We start from the raw sequence: 22,440 nt of genomic DNA on the forward strand, positions 1-22,440 counted from the left end.
CAATTCGGTTGTTAAGTCGTGACGTGTTTCCGGGTCCAACGTTGGCTGAGGTGCTCTCTTCGAAATGCCACAGTAATAATAATAATTCATTATATTTGTATAGCGCTTTTCCGAGGCTCGAAGACGCTGACAATATGGGAAAAACAGGAATGTGCTGTGTCGCTTGTTGTATGAAAAGATCCGAGTCTAAAAAACGATTGAACTGTCATTCTACCGCTTTAGTACACTGGTACTCTGGTGCAGGGATGACTTTATTTGGACCCGGAAATTGCTAAACGTCAGACTTAACAACCGAATACAATTGATGAACTGTAGTTCAACCTAAAATGGACAAACTGACTCATTCAACTAATGACCAGAGAAAATCTATATATTTTATTTGGGCATAATTCCAACAATATCATTTAAGCATAAACGCTTAAAACATAAAAAAACAACAAACAACTGTACATCCAGTCAGAATCCAACATGTAGTATACAACACAACCAGCGCAGTAGCACGCTCAGTATTTGAAGTAAACTCATAAAACATCCAAAACCATAAAGACACAGTTTCATCCTCTGCTAAATTAAGTGTTTACACATTTTACACTACTTGTCCAAATACTTTCAGCAAAATATTCATGGTCAAATGTTGAATGGTGAGTGGTTATTTGATGATGTTAGTTTTTGATATCAAAACTAAATTATTTTGTGCAAGAAAATATTGTGTTTTGAAAGATTGAAAGGGTTCAATGGCATCACCATGTTGTAAAGCGGTTTGTTTCACAATATTGTAAATTTGAATGCCCAAAAATATTTCCATACAAAAAGGCAGAAAATAGCTCTATATAAACATTTAGAAATGTCTTAAGGTTTTTAATAAGGCATTCAATAACTTAGTCATCATTCATACTCTACTCGTTCACAAGAAAATCTAAAGTGACAGACCAGTAATAAAGAAACAAGGAAACATGGTGTAGTGCGTGTGTGTGTGCTTGCGTGTGTGTATGTGTGTTTGTGTGTGCGTGTGTATGTGTGTGTGTGTGTGTGTGTGTGTGTGCGCGTGCGCATATAAGCAGTTAAAGTAGGGAGGAGTGACTCCAGGTGTCTGTGTAGATACTGAGCTCTGGCCAGAGTGGATCCTCTCACCCTCGTCCTCCCCTTGTTCATAACCCCCGAGTCCATCCAGGAACATCGGTGCTTTCAACAGTGTGAGTGTAGAATTCCAGTCATCCCCCTCCCTTTATGAATCCAGGAAGATCCCCTGCTGTTACATCTCCCCACCAGCAGGTGGCCCTAGCACTGAGACTCGGCCATGCCCTCATCCTTGGGCTTCTCTTGGTGGATGTAGTAATCTTCGTAGTCTGAATCCTAAAGACAAGTCGGTAGGGGGGAGAGGGGGGGGGGGGGGGGGAGGGGAGGGGTACAAAAAAGCTCAATATTTAATGGACGCCCATATTGTCAGAGCTAGCCAACATGTAAAATGTAGAGTATGAAATGGATCATCCAGACGTGTACCTATAATTAATTCATGGTTGGAAGCGGCCTACGAGTACATACCAGCATATATAGGTCACAGCAAGTCATGTTTTTCTCCTTGGGGCTGACTTGCTTGAAGCCACCATGCTCCTCTCTGTCAGAAAATAACAACACACAAGTGAACACATGGGGCTGGATCCAATTAGACGTCAGTATTCATGTCACGTTCTTGGTTCCGCATACCGAGATCTGACGTAACGATCAGACTTTTCTTTTCGAAAAAATGTGAATGCATTTCCGTGTTGTTGAAAAACAACGACACGTCGCTAGTCGACTAACACGGCTTGTTTTGTGAGCCTGCTAACAATGTAAAGTAGTGTTATAGTTAACTAGGTAGCAGTGGGGGATTAGGCTACTCACCGAATCCATTGCATTGTTGCAGTATTTTTGGCTTGACCAGCGAGTTTGTGGCGCGATTCTCAACAACGTCGAAACGTAGTTCCGTGTTTCAAAAGAAAAGTCCGAGCATTTCGATCGGTTGCAAGAAATGACGACCGAAAGACTAGAACGTGTCACGTTTGACTTGGACGACAGGGGGGGTCTCCGACCTGGGTCCTGAAGAACAGGGGAGGCTGGTGGCAGAGGCGGAAACAGGGAGACCGGGGCTCCTTGTAATGGAGCGGAATAAGGATGGTGTGTTTGATACCGTTCATCACAAGGAGCCCTCTCTGTCCTCCCGTTTCTACCACCACCAGCCTCTACCACCTCTACCACCTCCAGCCTCCAACGGACAAACATCCCCCAGCCCCTTCAGATACTACAGGCGTAGGAACACCCACCAGATGGAAAAGCTCACTTTTACAGTACCCACACAATCCTTCAACGTCTACACCACCCTCTAGGATGTGTAGGGGAGGGCCTGGGGGGGGGGGGGTTGTTTCCGGGCCATAATCAGTCCTTCAAACCTGTACTTCTATTAGTCTCTGGGGGAGACCCAGGGTTGTGATTGGGGGAGGGGGGAGGGGGGGGGGATTAAATCCTACTGACCTGTCCGTGACCTCTATGGGGGAGCGGTGGGCCTGGGCTTGGCTCCTCCCCTCCTTCAGGGTGCACAGCATCCTGGTCATCAGGACCAGGGAGATGAGCGCCGAGGGGATGAGGACCAGGGCGAAGAGCACCGCCACGTCGGAGAAGCGGACCGCCACCACTGTGGAGGGGGAGGAGGAAGGGCAAGGCAGGTTTATTTGTTGTTATTATTTTTTTAGAGTGGGAGTCCCAGTCCCACTCATGATATATTTTTTATTTGACAGAGATAGTGAAGACAGACAGGAAAGTAAGGAGAAGAAGGGAGAGAGGGCATATCAGCAGGGCATGGGCCAGATTCGAACCCATGCCGACATGGGCATACTGTAGACCGCGGTGCTAGACCACTGGACCACCCCAGACCACAGGCGAGTTTATTTGTATAGCACATTTCATACAACAGGGGCCAATCCAAAGTGCTTTACATACAGCACACAGTAGGTTTTAGTTTATTTATTGAGCACATGATTAAAAAAAAAAAAAAAAAAGCTCAGAAGGCTTGTACATAGTTCCACCCCCATCAATAGCTAAGGTTCAATATACTACAAAGATACACTTAATAATTAAAACAAAATAAGACAAGAGAAACCACAGACTAAATCATATCCATGGGGCAAAACGGTAGGATAGCTAAAAAATGAATTAAAAAAGACAAGAATACATAGGTAGGTGAATAGGTGAATAAATACACAAAATAACAATAATAATAATAATAATAATATGCCATTGAGCTGACACGTTTATCCAAAGCAATGGACATTGCAGCGAGGGCAGATTTTTCAGTAGAGACGGTCCCAGCGGGAATTGAACCTACAATCTAAGCGTTTTTTTTTGCATCACGCTCTAGCAACTGAGTGAGCCACAGAGGACTATGTGAGGACACACAGGTGCACACAGGCACGTATACACACACACACACCACACAGGCACGGATACACACACACGCACGGACATACTGTACACACACACACATACCACACAGGCACGTATACACACACACACACACACACACACACACACAGGCACGTATACACACACACACACACACACACACACACACAGGCACGTATATATACACACACACACACACACACACACACACAATACACACGCACACACCACACTACACACACACACACCAGGCACACAGGTCTAGAGGAGGTCGGCTCCTGTACAGAAAGGACAGAACGACCCCCCTCCGACGGGGTTCGAATCGCATGAATGGAAGAAGACGTCCTTGGGTGGAAACAAAGCAACACCATCCTCCATCCCATGCCTCGGAACCAGCCATGCAGAGCCCAAGACAATTCTCCACCTTGGTGGACAATGAAGTTATATTCAATTCAATGCCAGTCCTTAAATCGGACAGAGAGCTCATCCTTGATCCATTCTCAGTGGTGAACCCCGCCTCCCCCTAAACCACCCTCACTGCAGATAATATATACTAAGATAATATATATTATATGACTACTTGAACACTACCTGACTACTACTTGACTACCTGTACTGTAGGTATCGGTATTCTATGGCATATTGTATCATATTGCATTTCATCATATTGTACCCTGCACAGCATTTTGCACTGCTGATTCTAGTGCGGTACGCCTGGTCCCGCTGTAGTACGACTACCTTCACTTTATCACCTTATTGTTACTTACTTTACTTATTTTACTTCATTCTATTATTGTTGATATCTTGCTGCAATGCCAACGTCGAAGAACCTAAGCCTAAGCATTTTACTCTTGAGTACCTGTACACTGGATGTGATGAAAGCAATTGTGATTCATCTTCTCCTGAGCCCTATTCCCTCTAAGGCACGAGGGAGAGACGGCCCAGAGCCCAGATCTCACAAGGGGGGGGGGGGGCTGTGGCTAAGGAGGTAGAGCTGGCGTATAATCATCGCAAGGTCAGCGGTTCGATCCCTGGCTGGCCACTTGCGGCCGAGGTGTCCTTAGGCAAGACACTGAACCCCAAATTGCTCCCAATGCGCGGGCCGGCGCCTTGCATGGTAGCTTGCCGCCATTGGTGTGCGAACATGTGTGAACGGGTGAATGAGAGGCCGTTGTAAAGCGCTTTGGAATAAGGCGCTGTATAAGTAAGTAAGTAGCCTTGAGAAACCGATGGTTCTTGAGCCTAACGGCCCTTAGGGGGGCAGGAGCCTCTCTCCTGTTTCCGTAGCGTGAGGCGGCTTGATGTACAAGTACACCCCCCTGGACATGAGGCTGGTACGTCGCAGGGTCTTACCCACCCCCCAATCCAACCCTTAATGCTGAGTGCCAAGCAGGGAGGCATCAGGTACCTTTTTTATAGTCTTTGGTATGACTCGACCAGGGATCGAACTCACGACCTCCCGATCTCAGGGCGGACGGACACTCTAACCGCGAGGCCACTGAGCTGGTTAAAGGCGCTATATAAAGTGCAGTCCGTTTACCATTTTCAAGAGGAGTATGCTAATTCTGAGTATGCTAACTCTGCGTTCCCAGTTGCCTACAGATGAGGAGAGGACGTTCCCCAGCACCACCACCGCTGGGGAGCCGGGCTCTGGCAGCCCCCACAGAGGGATCGGGGTGGTTAAGATTTTAGGCTTTGATTCTGATCTCTCTGATCTTTTCGATGTTACCATGGAGATTAACCTGTCACAGCTGGAGGCGGATGATTCAGCAGATGATGCAGATGATGTCCAACGCAACGCGTGCGAGTTGGGCCGGTGCCACGACACCGGGCCGGATTAAGAGATAGATTACACCAGGCAGACTGGAGTTTTCGGGGCCGACACGCACATTTTGAAATGACTTTTAACTGCCGAAATGACTTAACACTGATTATAATGCTCATTCATTTAGTTAGGTATATATTTTTAGCTTATCTAGTTATATTTCGGTATTCTTACGCCATTTGTGTGTTGTCATTTATTTATAGTGGAAAATATAGCCATGTATTATACATTTGATTTAGATGCATTTTACATCGGATTTTAATACGTCTTTACTTATTCAGATGTTGAAATGGGAGACGTACATTTACAGACGCTTTCTCCTGACTTTCAGTGAGGTGAACTCCTCAGTGATGTCATCAAATGCCAGGGAGGTCATAAATCAATTCTCAAATTGCTAACAGGGCGAAGGCGTTCAGTTTGTTTCCCTTACTGTTGATCTCAGGTACGTTTTCACACGTTTCAACAAAGAAAACAACCTTTCTCCTTAACAGACGTGGGTAAATGTCAGATACGAAGGCAAATGTCCACGTTAGGGAAAGCATAAGTAAGTAAGTAAAGCTTTATTTATATAGCGCCTTTGGTACATGAATGCAACTCAAAGCGCTTTGCAAAGCATCCCTCAGGCCTAGCTCTGGGCTTCTCATACATGTCCATGACTGATTGATGATTTTTTATTTGTTTGTGCCTAGAATGTCTGTGTCTAGAATGTCTGTGTCTAGAATGTCTGTGTCTAGAATGTCTGTGTCTAGAATGTCTGTGCCTAGAATGTCTGTGCCTAGAATGTCTGTGCCTAGAATGTCTGTGTCTAGAATGTCTGTGCCTAGAATGTCTGTGCCTAGAATGTCTGTGCCTAGAATGTCTGTGTCTAGAATGTCTGTGTCTAGAATGTCTGTGCCTAGAATGTCTGTGTCTAGAACGTCTGTGTCTAGAATGTCTGTGTCTAGAATGTCTGTGTCTAGAATGTCTGTGCCTAGAATGTCTGTGTCTAGAACGTCTGTGTCTAGAATGTCTGTGCCTAGAATGTCTGTGTCTAGAATGTCTGTGTCTAGAATGTCTGTGCCTAGAATGTCTGTGCCTAGAATGTCTGTGTCTAGAATGTCTGTGTCTAGAATGTCTGTGGCTATATCCGGCCCTGCATACAGTGTTCATGCCTGGAGCCTATTGGTTATGGTATAATCTCAATCAATAACCAGTGATCTAATCAACAGAGTTATCCAATAAAGTAATCAGATCTGACCAATCACATAATCAGATAATACTAAAGTATTGATTGTTTACTAACCATTATAATGTAACCAGTTTACTACAGCTATGTAGGCATGATCAAACATGACTAACACAATGTATTCAAGCATTGATTAATGTTGAACTATGTATTAATATATATATATATATATACTGTATATATATATATATATATATATATATATATATATATTATAATGTTGATTAAATGTTGAAATGTAACCAAGACTGAGGGAAGGAACAGAGAAAGAGGAACTAGAGTCCTGAGGTTGAGGTTAGTTGAGGACACAGCAGCTCAGCTAAGGAAGAGTTCACCTAAGTTCAGCTGGAATGCCACTAGCTTTCCGAAGCCGAGAGGCAAAATGCTGAGTATCTGGGCCAGGGGGGGGTTATGTCACAGGCATCTCAACAGGCATTTCCATCCTGAAGAGAACACGTTAAAACCTAAAGACCAGTAGGTCTTCAACGAGCCAAAGTTCTCTCCGGGGAAATTCTGACAAGGAATCCCCCAGCAGTAGATTCTCTCTAGTTGCTTTATGTTTCAGCCATACTGGAGACTGAGAAACCGCTTTACACCTACAAGGAAATGAGGACAGATGGCAGGAAGGCCCAGGGGCTAAAGGTTGCTCTGCTACAGCTAAGAGGGTCTCGCAGAGGTACTGGATGGGGGGGAGTGGACCAACCCCCGGTGTGTGCGTAAGGCACGTGTATGTATGGAGCGTGTGTGTACGGCGTGTGTGTGTACTGCGTGTGTGTACGGTGTGTGTGTGTATGCCACGAGAGTTATCTCTTATACATAGGCATTTTTGACACTACATGCAAAGATGGCTCGGCTGACCACAAGTGAAGGATGACTTAGGCAATTATGCCATGAGGCTAACGATATGTCGACACTATTCAGAACCTCTCTAAATGTAGGATTAGGTCAGGCAGACAGAGTCGGTGGATAAAGGATATTTTATATATCATCTAAGATTTATTCTCAGTGTGTTTTTAAAGCCTTTAAAGCCTTGTTGCAAGCTGACAAACTGTAAAACAGACTCATGAAATAAACCCTCCACCACACTAATACTGGCTTTTATTAGGCCATGAATGGAGCCCTCTGGAACCTTCCAGGTCTAACAACACGGTGCTCCCCGCGTCGTTACTCTGAGGTCAAACAGGGGTCACCCCTGAAACCCGCTGTCTGAGTGTGTGTGTGTGTGTGTGTGGCGCGTGTGTGTATGGCGCGTGTGTGTATGGCGCGTGTGTGTACGGCGCGTGTGTGTGTAATGTACGGCGTGTGTATGTACGGCGCGTGTGTACGCCGTGTGTGTATACGGCGTGTGTGTATGCCGTGTGTGTGTACGGCATGTGTGTATGCCGTGTGTGTACGGCGCGTGTGTGTACGGCGCGTGTGTGTGTACGCCGCGTGTACGGCGTGTGTATGTACGGCGCGTGTGTACGGCGCGTGTGTACGGCGCGTGTGTACGCCGTGTGTGTATACGCCGTGTGTGTATGCTGTGTGTGTGTACGGCATGTGTGTATGCCGTGTGTGTGTACGGCGTGTGTGTATGCCGTGTGTGTGTACGGCATGTGTATGCCGTGTGCATATGGCTTGCGCATATGGCGTGTGTGTACGGCGTGTGTGTGTTTATGTGGCGTATGTACAGCGTGTGTGTCTGCGTGCGCATGTGCGGCCTCACCTTTGGGGCTGACGGTGAGGACGGTCTGGGAGGTGGGGGAGCCGTGCACGTCGGGGGGGTTCCTGACGGAGCAGGTGTAGGTGCCGTTGTCTCCCAGGGTGGCGTTGACCAGCTGGACGGAGGCCTCGCCCCGGGCGGGGCTGCCCACCCACACCACACGCCCCTTAAACTGGCCGTCCGTAGGGGGGAACGCCAGGGAGGAGAAGTGGAAGAACTAGGGAGAGGGGGAGAGAAGAGAGAGAGAGAGAGAGAGAGAACAGGGTGAGGGAGAGTGGGAGAACTATGGAGGGGAGAGAAGAGAGAGAGAACAGGGTGAGGAAGGAGGAGGAGTAGAAGAACTAGGAGAGGGAAAAGGAAGAGAGAGAGAACAGGGTGAGGAGGAGGAGGAGGAGTGGAAGATCGGGGGTTTTCACACAATGCACTCGCACCTGTGCACACACAGACACACGCTCACACACACACACACACACACACACACCCTCACTCATCTCACATGCAGCAGGCCTCCTGCTGTAGCAATCAACGGCGCTTCACAGTTTTATGGTTTTATAGCGACGCTGGTCTATCAGCTGGGCTCTCCTGCAGGCTCTTAGGAGGGGCTGACACAGCACTACAAATCTAACCGCTGCACTCTCCCCCATCCACCGCACTCCCACCATCCCCTGCTATCACCTCAAGACAGGTTACCGTAACCCCAAGTTCTCTTAGCTGTAGCACTGAGACCCATCGAATCCCATTCTAGAAAATGGACAATGTATCATTTTAGTGGTGGAAAGCATTGAGGGGCAATTATGGGTGCAGGGCTCTCTGTCCAACCAAGCACTCACGTTGACATGAAGAAAGAGAACAGCGGTTTGAGTGGAACAATAGCCGGCTTTCCACAGCGGGTATTACGCTGCCAGTGCCAAGTCCAACTGGTTTTCTACAGTCAATAGCAGGCTTCAAATGCGCCCGTTCAAAACTCAATAGATTGAATTAAAATCTAAATAGTAGCTTTGTACACATACACCTGCCATGAACTGCTTAAACTATACTAGCCTTGTTAAACTATTAACTGTTAAACTATACTAGCCTACTGGGTGGGACTAGAACTATACTAGTCTAGAACTATACTAGCCTACGGGGTGGGACTAAAACTATACTAGGGACTAAAAAGACCAGAGGTGGAGATTTAAACGGCTTTGAGGGGCTAACGGCACATCAGGGCCAAATGCATGAAAACAGTTATTGAGTTGACCTGCTGTTTGATGCAGGTGTGATTGACTGACTGATGTTGATCCCTGAATGTCATTCAGAGAATTTCATTTTTTTTTTTAAATCAGCAGCTCTCTGCAGGTCAGCCATCGCTATCTGCTGCGGTTCATATTTGATCCAATCGCCGGATATTCAAGCCCTCTATTCAATCCAGGAAATTAATTTCCATCAAGATATTGATAATTATGCAGGCTTGTGAAGCAAGCCCACCGATTCATGGTTCTCAAGCCTTGGGCTGGTAAATTATATTTTTTTGATTGAGTTTTCAAAACACTTATTCATTCGGTCTCCGTTGATATACGATTATGGCAATAAAATAAATAAAATCTAGGCTGGCTATGGCTGAATCTGCTAATGAAATTGGATGGAGAGAAAAATCTGGCATGAGACCTCCTCTAGAACACCATCCCTCTGCTGGCTACGCAGAGAAAAACAAACACACACATTTCACGACCGACCTTATCTCACAGACCAAACACGTTTAAGTCAACAAAGAGCTATACTGTAGCTATAAAACTATAGCAAACGCACACCTCAGATAAATAAAAAAAAAACACTTGTGTTCGTGACATAATAGCAAGTTAACACACACACACACACACACACACACACGGCTACCGCCCACACACGCACGCACGCCCGCCCTGCCACAACATCCTAATGGCTAATCCAACAACAACCTCCTCAACTCCATATTAGCCCGGGAGGCGAGGAGCCGCAAGACATTAGAGTCACTTAACTGGGAAGTGCTCCTATAGGACGTGACGTTAATGCACACCGCAGGACCGTATAGCCCCTCTGCTGAGCAAATAGGATTAAACTCTTACGTGGTTGGCTGTGCTCAAGTACCGCCCAGCCGGTCGGGGCTTGGAGTCATTGTTGTGGGTGGTGGGAGGGAGACCCTAAGTGAACTTACGACTCAACGACGTACATGTTTACCACTTCACCACCCGGGGGAGGGGGGGGGGGCTTCCAGACCCTAATCGCCTGGGGTTTCTTCAGGTCATTTCCCCAGGGGGGGGGGTGTGAGGGGGGGCTCCGGTAGGGGATGTAGTGGTCAAACTAAAGCTCGGTGGGTAAAACCTATTAGGGCCAGTGTGGAAATTAAAGGGGTGGGGGTGGTGGGGGTTTCTCACATGAACGTAAAGGCTTGATGCCCAGGCCAGGGTACGTTTATGGAACTATGGGAGCTTGGTCAAGCTTTGAGTTTGGGACTTTTTTGGGGGACTAATTCTGTTTGCTTTCCATCGTACCAGGCAAACTAGATCGGGTACAGCTAAAGCATTTGAAGTACTTGTGGACATTTTGAGGTTACTTAAGTGTGCGTCGCAGATCAGTAAATGGTCAATGGACTGACTTATATAGCGCCTTATTCCATAGCGCTTTACAATGGTCTCTCATTCACCCGTTCACACACACATTCACACACTCATGGCTCATTGGGAGCAATTTGGGGTTCGGTGTCTTGCCCAAGGACACCTCGACATGTGGCCAGCCAGGGTTCAAACTGCCGATCTGCCGACGCCGGCACTACCTCCTGCGCCACAGCCGCCCACGGGAAGGTGAGAGGGAGGGAGGGGATGGAAAGAGGGAGAGCAAGAGGCCAGGGAGGGAGAGGGAGAGGCCAGGGAGGGAGAGGGAGAGGCCAGGGAGGGAGAGGGAGAGGCCAGGGAGGGAGAGGGAGAGGCCAGGGAGGGAGAGGGAGAGGCCAGGGAGGGAGAGGGAGAGGCCAGGGAGGGAGAGGGAGAGGCCAGGGAGGGAGAGGGAGAGAGGCCAGGGAGGGAGAGGGAGGGAGGCCAGGGAGGGAGAGGGAGGGAGAGGGAGGCCAGGGAGGGAGAGGGAGGCCAGGGAGGGAGAGGGAGAGGCCAGGGAGGGAGAGGGAGAGAGGCCAGGGAGGGAGAGGGAGGCCAGGGAGGGAGAGGGAGGGAGAGGGAGGCCAGGGAGGGAGAGGGAGAGGGTGGTGGAGAAGAGGGGGGGGTTGGAGGTAGAAACCAGAGGACATGTCATGGAACGGAATAAGGAGGAACCAAAAGGAGGTATCAAACAAGAACGGTATGGTAAACACCATTCCTCATTCTGTTCCATGCTATTTCAATGAGCACCGTCCTCCGATTTCCACCTCTACCACCAGCCTCACCTGGAATAGGGCCGTGTACCAGATTAGATTAGATTTATTGTCGCCAGGGGGAAATTCATTTTCACACCACTGTACAGTATACATATATACATACAACACCGTATAACACAGACAACAACAGGCAGTACTACACATGACAGATACACAAGTACACACACTCAGCGCGGTCTATTATTTAAGGCAACAATGGCTGCGGGGATAGCGAGCCCTTTTGCACCTTAGCGTTCTGTACCTACGCCCGGATGGCAGTGGGGCGAGGTACAGATTGAGTGGGTGGGTGATGTCCTGTTCTATTCGGTTGTTAAGTCTGACGTCAAACGTGACGTTTAGCAATTTCCGGGGGCAATTTCCCGTTTTCCCATATTTGTCAGTGTCTTTGAGCCTCGGAAAAGCGCTATATAAATATAATGAATTATTATTATTACTGAGGCATTTCGAAGACAGCGCCTCAGCCAACTTTGGACCTGGAAACACGTCACGACTTAACAACCGAATTGTGGTGCGATGCTTGGCCCTGTTGTTTAGTGCTGTACCAGTACTCACTGTCTGCGGAGGGCCTCCGCTCTGCGGCCTGTAGGCCCAGTCCACTGACATCTTGCTGGTGGCTCTGCTGGAGGAGGTGAAGGTGCAGGACAGGGTGACGGTCTCACCCTTTGAAGCGTTGATCTCGGCTGGGGACCTCACTTGTATAGCAGAGGCTGGACCCAACACTGAGGGAGAGAGGGAGGGAAGGGGGAGGGAGAAAATAGAAAGATAGAGAAGGAGGGAGAGAGGGGGGGTGAGAACAAGAGGCCAGGGAGGGAGAAAGTGGTGGAGGAGAGATGGGGGCGATAGAAAGAGGGAGAATGAGGGAGAGAGAGAGAGGGGGAGAGCAAGAGGACAGGGAGGGAGAGGGAAAGGGGGTGGAGGAGAGGGGGAGAGAGGGAGGGGGATAGAAATAGGGAGAGAGGTGGAATGATGAGGGAAACCAGAGCGGCGGGAGGAGGGACAGATAATATGGGAGTCAATAGATGAAACATTTGGCAGCACAAATGAGGGGTGTGTGTGTGTGTGTGTGTGTGTGTGTGTGTGTGTGTGTGTGTGTGTGTGTGTGGAGGAGGAACAGGAGAAGTAACATTATGCCATAGTTCACTCGCTTCACTATTATCTCTTCACGGTCATTTCAGGAGGTTTGGAATTTCTAGTATCCAAAACAAAACCGCCACGAGCTTTCAAACCAACCAAAGAGTCCAAATACCAACCGTGTGATGTTAGAGGTATAATATCAGGTTAAGGCCTTCTTCTATGATTCTGAGGAGGCAAGGTTTCATTTCCAAGCGAATGCCAAACAAAATGCTTTGATAGGAAAGTTTAAACCAGCCATACAAACTGTACGTACGATGACTAGGCCTACTTCTAACAATTCTGCCTGAAAAAAACAACCCAAAAAACATTGACTGTGCAAGACTTCTTTTCAAACTCAAAAGAATACCCAATCTTTTTTGCAGACATATTTGAGCAGATACATTTAAGAGTTCTGAGGGAAAAGTGGTGACATAAAAAGAAAACAGGGAGATGTAAGGTGATTCTGTTACCAAACCTTTAAACTGCACATTTCTCAAAGTAAATGGGTTTTTGTGTTTTATAAGTCAAGGTTAAAAGTAGTCCTTGGGCATAGAGTGGACTTTTCATAAAATGCCGGTCGAGAGAGGACGCTGGCGTTGCTTGTTCGCCGCTTCTCTGCCCGAAATCTATAGGTGTAATTGCAGTATACAGAGTATATTGTCCTACAAAGACACTTAGATTTAGATTCAGTAATCTAAAAATTAATTAGACCCCTATACTTTCTTTTATTTATTTTTTTGTTTCTTTTTATGTTACTACTCAATCTTTTCAGTTTTCAGCGTCTTTGAGTGTCTAGAAAAGCGCTATACAAGTCTAATATATTATTATTATTATTATTATTATTATTATTATTATTTGGTATACACTCGGATGTGAAACGTCCCATAGTCATTCTGCTACCATGGAATTGCCTGATGCCTTTCCCACGTTGATCCTCTTGGGTCTTTTCACACAGAACTGCCCATTCCCAAGAGCTGTAGTGATCCATTAGTGTTGGAAAGAGGAATCATTTAGTCTTCTTTTAGCTATTAACTGCGCCAACAGTTTGGATCGGAAATCAAACAATTTCTATGTGGTCAAAGTAGAGATTCTCCACTTTTATTCAGATTGGGTTCACCATTTAGAAACTACAACTTTTTTTTAAACATACACCCCCCCCCCCCTCCCGCTAAATCATATGTCAAAATAAAGTACTTGTGTTTAGTATTTGGTCAACTATCCTTTGTAAGCAGTAACTGCCTGAAGTGCGTGACCCACTGACCCCACCAGATGCTGTGTATGCTCTGATGCTCTGCCAGGCCTGTGCTGTGCTGCAGCCACATCCAGTTCCTGTTTTGTTTTGGTCTCCTGCCTAGAAATCTTATCATTGGGAAATCAGATGCATGTTTAATTGGATTTCAATCTGAAGATTGACTTCGCCAGTCAAGAACCTTCCACTTTTTGGCCCTGAAAAACGTCCTAGTTTGGCAGCATGTCTGGAGTCCTCTCCTAGCTCCATCCAATGAATCTGGAGGCATTCCCTTGTACTCGAGACACGATGTTCCTCTGCTTTTCACAACACATTCTGCTGCACCTTCTCCACCATGTTTCACACATAAATGGTAAATAAATGGACTGCACTTATATAGACCCTTTATCCAAAGCGCTTTACAACGGCCCCTCATTCACCCATTCACACACACATTCACACACCAATGGCGGCAAGCTACCATGCAAAGTGCCGGCCCGCTCACTGGGAGCAATTTGGGGTTCAGTGTCTTGCCCAAGGACACTTCGACATGTGGCCAGCCAGGGCTCGAACCTCCGATCTCCCGACCTTGGGATCATTAGACGGCGGCTCTACCTCCTGCGCCACAGCCGCCCCGTGTGAGGTAGTGCTGTGCTGTAACGGTACTGTGCTGTCCTGTGCTGTAAATATTGCAATCACTCTGGTACATTACAATATTTGTCTTGTCTGTCCACAATACAATTTCCCAGTAAGTAAGTAAGTAAGTAAGTAACGTGTATTTATATAGCACAACATTTACAACGACAAGAGCCGCCCAAAGTGCTTAACAGATAAAATATAAAGAGAAAAACAAGATAAAAGAGATAAAATACAGATTAAAGAAAACAGATAAAATAGAAAAATACACTAAAAGCAAGGTGCAGTACAAAAAGGTGCAAAGAGTGCAGTGTCGGGAAGGCAGGCTCACCTCAGGTCAAAGGCCAGGGAGAAAAGATGTGTTTTGACTAGTAAGGCATTTTAGTCACTTTGTTTAGAAAGCTGTAACCTGACCTGATCCTTTTCATAACTAGTGGTTTGCACCTTGCTGTTAAGCAGCTGTAGGTTGGCTGATGACATCATTCTGCAGATGGTAGTCTCATGCATACCTCTTGGGGTGTTCCTGATCTGTGGGACAGTCGTTTTAGAACAGCTGTGCCTTTTTTCCTACTATAAGAGCCGCCTCAGGGGTCAAATGACCGTAGTCTTTACAATGGAAAGCTGCTATTTACACACAACGACCACTAGTTGACTGCCTTTTAAATTATCCCGACTCCTACACAGAAAAACTGAAAAATAGCTTTATACTAGCTTATCCTGATGTGATTTTGAAAATGTAAGGATACTGGGTGATAGAACGCACATATATAGGAAAAGTCATGAAAGGAGGGTCCTGAAATGTTATCAAGTGCAAAGATATAACACTTTCTTTTTTTACTCACGGGGTAAAATGACCCCACCCATGGCTGATTAAGTTATAAGTGAGCATTCTTCAGTCATCCACTGTAGAAGTCTTCCTTGGCTTACCAGTGTTTGCAATTGCTGAGCTCACCAGTGCTTGCTTTCTTTTTTAATGATGTTATCATATCAATTGTTGATTTCGGTAACTCTACATTTTTGGCTCCGTTTCTGATCTGCCTCATAATGTCTTCCCTCACTTTCATTGTTGTCTCTTTGGTCCTCATGTTGATAGACACCAAAAGCAGACAAAGGCAAATGCAAAGACTAGAATCAATACTAGACATTGACACTTCTCTTATTCCAATGCAAATGATGTGAAGGAACACACCTGACTAACCAGAAACACCCGTCAAGCCAATTTTCCAATACTTTTGATGCCCTTAAATAGGGGCACTAGGTATAAAAAGGAAAACATTGAATCATAGCTGAGAATCTCTACTTTACTCTCCTAGTAATTGTTTTCTTCCAAATCCAACCTGTTCAAGTATAGAGCTTAAAGAAGACTAAATGCTTCCTCGTTCCAATACTTATGGTGGGCACTGTACATACAACAGGGCTCAACATTAAGCTTTTTCAGGTAGTTGTCCTTTAGACAAGTACGGTAAACTTATCTTTTACTTGTCCGAGAGCTCAAGTTACTTGTCCAAATATGAGGCAAGCTACATTGACAAGGCAGCTACATTGACAAGGCAGCTACATTGACATGGCAGCAGACATTGGCAAGGCAGCAGACATTGGCAAGGCAGCTACATTGACATGGCAGCTACATTGACATGGCAGCAGACATTGGCAAGGCAGCAGACATTGGCAAGGCAGGTACATTGACATGGCAGCATACATTGACATGGCAGCTACATTAACAAGGCAGTAGACATTGACATGGCAGCATACATTGACAAGGCAGCATACACTGACATGGCAGCATACATTGACAAGGCAGCTACATTGACAAGGCAGCAGACATTGACATGGCAGCATACATTGACATGGCAGCAGACATTGACATGGCAGCATACATTGACCAGGCAGCATACATTGACAAGGCAGCAGACATTGACAAGGCAGCAGACATTAACAAGGCAGCAGACATTAACAAGGCAGCAGACATTGACAAGGCAGCATACATTGACAAGGCAGCTACATTGACATGGCAGCAGACATTGACAAGGCAGCAGACATTAACAAGGCAGCAGACATTAACAAGGCAGCAGACATTGACAAGGCAGCATACATTGACAAGGCAGCATACATTGACATGGCAGCAGACATTGACATGGCAGCATACATTGACATGGCAGCAGACATTGACATGGCAGCATACATTGACATGGCAGCAGACATTGACAAGGCAGCAGACATTGACATGGCAGCATACATTGACAAGGCAGCAGACATTAACAAGGCAGCAGACATTGACAAGGCAGCATACATTGACAAGGCAGCATACATTGACATGGCAGCATACATTGACAAGGCAGCATACATTGACAAGGCAGATACATTGACAAGGCAGATACATTGACAAGGCAGCATACATTGACAAGGCAGCAGACATTGACATGGCAGCAGACATTGACAAGGCAGCATACATTGACAAGGCAGCTACATTGACAAGGCAGCTACATTGACAAGGCAGCTACATTGACATGGCAGCAACATTGACATGGCAGCTACATTGACATGGCAGCTACATTGACATGGCAGCTACATTGACATGGCAGCTACATTGACATGGCAGCAGACATTGACAAGGCAGCAGACATTGACAAGGCAGCATACATTGACAAGGCAGCATACATTGACAAGGCAGCATACTGGCAAAACTGTCATCCGAAACACCCTGCTTTCCCTGGCACCTGGCCAGTTTTAGATGCTTGAAGGAACACCATGCTTGCTGGCTTGAGGAACGTGTGGGTTTCTTTCACTACGGACTTAAAATGTCCATAAGCCAACTTCGCGGTCAAGAAGGTTGGCACTTTCGCAGGCAGTGGAGTTAATAACGGTCACGAGCACGCAATAGCATTAGAATTTCTGATACAAGCTACGCCACCTCATAGGCAGCAATAATGAGGAGTGGCACAGCTTGTTATTAATACATTTAATTAAATGTTTCTCTTTGTTTTGACTTGTCCGTCAGACAAGTGCAGGAGGAAGTCCACTTGTGCGAACATAAAATGTACTTGTCCCGGACAAGCCTTAATGTCGAGCCCTGTACAATATAGTAAACTGTAAAGCTATGCTCATGTTCACAGCCTCACTTGCCTGCCTTTTCACACTATTTGCATGTTATTTGTATACAAAATGGAGAGACCCTACTATATAAACATAGCTTTTTATGGACAGGACTTGTGAAGTGAAGGGAACTTCACAAGTCCTGCTATACTTTAATTGCTACTAGATTAGGGTTATCTTTTTTCCCCCCTTTATGCACTTTGAGATCATTCTCACATACTGGAAAGCGTTTTAGAAAATGTAATAAATAACAATTATTATCCTGCTTTGGCAGATAACTCTAACTAACCCTATTTGATAACCCTAATCAACGGTTGCATGTCTACTGATCCTCAAACTATCAGCCAACTACCTCGAGAACTGTCCAACTACATAGACAACTGTCCATCTACATAGAGGACTGTCCATCTACATAGACAACTGTCCAACTACATAGACAACTGTCCATCTACATAGACAACTGTCCAACTACATAGACAACTGTCCATCTACATAGACAACTGTCCATCTACATAGACAACTGTCCATCTACATAGACAACTGTCCATCTACATAGACAACTGTCCATCTACATAGACAACTGTCCATCTACATAGACAACTGTCCAACTACATAGACAACTGTCCAACTACATAGACAACTGTCCATCTACATAGACAACTGTCCAACTACATAGACAACTGTCCAACTACATAGACAACTGTCCATCTACATAGACAACTGTCCATCTACATAGACAACTGTCCATCTACATAGACAACTGTCCAACTACATAGACAACTGTCCATCTACATAGACAACTGTCCATCTACATAGACAACTGTCCATCTACATAGACAACTGTCCATCTACATAGACAACTGTCCATCTACATAGACAACTGTCCAACTACATAGACAACTGTCCAACTACATAGACAACTGTCCAACTACATAGACAACTGTCCATCTACATAGACAACTGTCCATCTACATAGACAACTGTCCATCTACATAGACAACTGTCCATCTACATAGACAACTGTCCATCTACATAGACAACTGTCCAACTATATAGACAACTGTCCAACTACATAGACAACTGTCCAACTACATAGACAACTGTCCATCTACAAAGACAACTGTCCATCTATATAGACAACTGTCCATCTACATAGACAACTGTCCATCTACATAGACAACTGTCCATCTACATAGACAACTGTCCATCTACATAGACAACTGTCCATCTACATAGACAACTGTCCATCTACATAGAGGACTGTCCAACTACATAGACAACTGTCCAACTACATAGACAACTGTCCAACTACATAGACAACTGTCCATCTACATAGACAACTGTCCATCTACATAGAGGACTGTGTCCACCTACATAGAGGACTGTCCAGCTACATAGAGGACTGTCTAAGTTTGAAAAGGACTGAAAAGTTTGAAAAGGATTGAAAATTTCCTTCAGCTATAGGCCTAATATATATGCAGGCTTCAGTTCACATGGGAAATAGGCAACAGTGTAATGTATAACAAACATGTTATGTTAATTAGCTGATTATTATAATATAATATATTATATAATCAGATAATTAAAATAACATGTTTAGTACATATATATATCAGATAATTAACATAACATGTTTGTATACATTACACTGTAGCCTATTTCCCAGGTGACCTGAAGCCCCGCACAGCATACTGTAGTGCACATCAGGGGAGGCCGGTGGAGGTAGGACAATGAGAGGATGGGCTCATTGTAAATGCATGGAATGGAATCAACAAGGCATATGAGTTTGAATTGACACCATTCCTCATTACTATTCTACATCCAGCAACCTCCCCTGTTGCACATCCACCGTCGTAGGGTATGACGCATCAATGCAGGCTTCAACAGAAAGCAAAAACCGAATGATTCTGTTTTTACACGCATGCACACGCACACACACACACACACACACACACACACACACACACAGACAGTTTCTACGGAGACAAGTGAAGGACACACATTCAAAGCAGAGAGCTTCTTAAAACTGCTTCTCTCTGTAAGGAAACCGCTAGGTCCAGGGCATCTACAGTGATCGGTGTGTCAGCGAGGGCCGAAGAATTATCAAGGACCCCAGTCACCCAAATCAGAAATTGTTCGAACTGCTGCCGTCGGGGAAACGGTACTGTAGCCTCAGGGCAAAAACCCAGAGGATGTGGAACAGCTATTTCCCACAAGCAATCAGGCTCTTAGAGAAAGACACTGGCACAAGGCAACCCCCCACTGCTCCCCCACTGCATTAACAATACATATTCTGTATACTGCCTGACTACTTGGTCACTTCCTACCTGAACTCTAGACTGCTCCACTTTTGCACCATGTTCCACACTGTGTCACATCTCAACCTGCATAGCATTTTTTGCACAACCTGATATTACTTGAATATGTTATGTTCTTTATGTTATTACTTTCCGTTATGTTGTTGACATTAACAATGTTGATATGCTGAATTGCATTCTGCTATTATGAACTATTCTATTATTGACGCTCTGAGCTATACAGATATCGTTGACTGTTGTTTATATTCTGATTATTCTTTTATTGATTTTGTTGTTTCGGCTATATCCTGCTTATCCTATTATTCATGTTGTATTTCTGCTATGTCTAATAACTAAAAGAAATGTCTAAACCCAAGAATTGTACTCTTTGTATCCGTACATTGATGTGGGAATATGTGTATGTACTGCATTGGCTTAGATAAACATACTGTCGTAGGCAACTAACTAACAACCAACGTTGGATAAATGGAATGGTAAATCGATGCACTTATATAGCACCTTTATCCAAAGCGCTTTACAACGGCCTCTCATTCACCCATTCACACACACATTCACACACCAATGGCGGCAAGCTACCATGCAAGGCGCCGGCCCGCTCACTGGGAGCAATTTGGGGTTCAGTGTCTTGCCCAAGGACACTTCTACATGTGGCCAGCTGGGGCTCGAACCGCCGATCTGCCAACCTTGCGATCATTAGACGGCGGCTCTACCTCCTGCGCCACAGCCGGATAAACCAATCTGGAGATGCCTTCAGCTTTAGATAACGAAGCAGAGATACTTGTTGTGATCTTGACACAACAACATAATCTTAATCAAAGGACAAAGGGGTTAAGATAACAGCGGTGTTATCCAATGGGATGGCTGCGTCGTTTGGAAAGGAGAACATGAACAAACTAATCCCATCACTAAAAGGTTAGCAATCAAGTAGAAAAGTCTCCCGAGCTGAAAGATCTTTGGAGCGTATGCTTGATAGATGTTGACGTGTTTTAATAGTTGATGGGAAAGTTGGCAGCCCCACTGAAGCCATTGGCATATCGCAGCAGTCTACAGGCAATGGCTCTCTCTCTTTCTCTCTCTGTCAAACCAGTAAAAATCTGGATATTCAGAAATGATGCCAATATCAAAAATGGGAGTAGGAGGGTAGACTACAAAAACAGGAGTGTCAGTCAGTGCTTGTATATTCTCTATCGTTTACTTTATTAAATATCTATGTTCTCAGCTATATATTCTAATTACTCCCTGGCACTGTAACACGAGAACACAACTTGTGAGTGAATTTGAAGAGGAAAAACGGGAAAAAACAGTCCATGGGATTCAGTGGCATATTTCTCATGAATATTACATGACATTAACAGAACACATTCCTCTGCCAGGGAGCCTCCTGTATAAGCAGGGCCTCAGGCGTTCTCTGGTTGCCTGCCTGGTGAATGTGATCATGTGTGAGTCCCAACCAACAGTTGCCTGTGTGTATATACTGTAATTATATATACATGTATTGTATATACTGTCATTAGGCCTACAGACAGACTGATACAGAGGAATGAACAATAGTGGCGTGGAATTAGTTTTGCTTCGATAACTCGTGACGTTAGAATAATAAGGTTCTATCTCCGTTTAGAATGATAAGGTTCTATCTCCGTTTAGAATGATAAGGTTCTATCTCCGTTTAGAATGATAAGGTTCCATCTCCATTTAGGGCAGTTCAGAGATATTGAGCGTCAAAGTTTTTACATTCCATTATGTTTTATGAGATGGAACCTTTGTATTTTATTAATTACTAACTCAAAAATGTCAACATTTTTAAAATAACACCACACAGGCATTAATAAACACCTAATGGATCAGACTATGTAAAAAAAAAAAAAAAATGGAGATAGAACCTTATAATTCGAACGTCACGAACTGGGGAGGTGAAGGTGAAGGGTGGAACGTCACATTAGGATACATTTAGTGATACATTTCAAACGTAGGCATGTTATTAACACAAGTTATATATTATACAACAATGACATCAGCGACGATCAGAATGTTTGGGGTTTGTTGAATAACATAGAATAACATTGTTTGTCGGAAGAGAAAGGTGTTTATAAACATCTGACGTGGTCGAAACCAAACAAACAACAATGTCTCGGTTACTCACCATAACAAACCATCAAACACAGCAACACGGCCGGGTTCACACGTCTAATACTCCCGGGCTGTTTTAAACCCATTTTAGTCGAGTGAAAAGGTTGAAATTGTGAGGATATTAAACAGTTGGAGTCAGACATTCCGTTTCGGGTACTCGCCGTCCATGTTTCCCAGTGTGTGTGCCTGCCTCCTGCCCTCTGTACCTGGGCTGACAAACAGGTGTTTCAGGAAGTGCTTCTCGACGACGCCATGTCATTACACATACACACCCCGTTTTTTTTTCATTCTTTCATTGAACAGTAGATGGGTCATTTTTTTTAATACGGTGCCATTTGGACTTCATAACTTGT

The 22,440-nt window shown here is 45.2% G+C and overlaps 1 protein-coding gene across 1 annotated transcript; it reads right to left on the reverse strand.

The window, feature by feature from the left end:
- Positions 1-363: 363 nt before the first annotated feature.
- mpzl3 (myelin protein zero-like 3) lies at positions 364-22,277 on the reverse strand. Its single transcript, XM_080547202.1, has 6 exons — positions 22,101-22,277; positions 12,125-12,291; positions 8,191-8,404; positions 2,509-2,668; positions 1,543-1,615; positions 364-1,353 (listed from the first exon to the last, which is right to left on the reverse strand). Exons 1-6 carry the CDS (start codon positions 22,228-22,230, stop codon positions 1,279-1,281), a joined length of 819 nt encoding a protein of 272 aa, XP_080403328.1. The 5' UTR covers positions 22,231-22,277; the 3' UTR covers positions 364-1,278.
- Between the last annotated feature and the right edge of the window lie 163 nt (positions 22,278-22,440).

The sequence above is a fragment of the Nansenia antarctica genome (assembly GCF_963989245.1).
Source record: "Nansenia antarctica genome assembly, chromosome: 17".
NCBI lineage: Eukaryota > Metazoa > Chordata > Actinopteri > Argentiniformes > Microstomatidae > Nansenia > Nansenia antarctica.

What these genes read in the sequence shown, in the direction of transcription:
- mpzl3 (XM_080547202.1), bottom strand. Translation starts at nt 22,230, where the DNA reads ATGTCTGACTCCAACTGTTTAATATCCTCACAATTTCAACCTTTTCAC. An exon ending in GTGTTTGATGGTTTGTTATG is followed by an intron (nt 12,292 to 22,100) that starts GTGAGTAACCGA and finishes TCTCTCCCTCAG; the next exon opens with TGTTGGGTCCAGCCTCTGCT. An exon ending in GCGGAGGCCCTCCGCAGACA is followed by an intron (nt 8,405 to 12,124) that starts GTGAGTACTGGT and finishes CCCTCTCCCTAG; the next exon opens with TTCTTCCACTTCTCCTCCCT.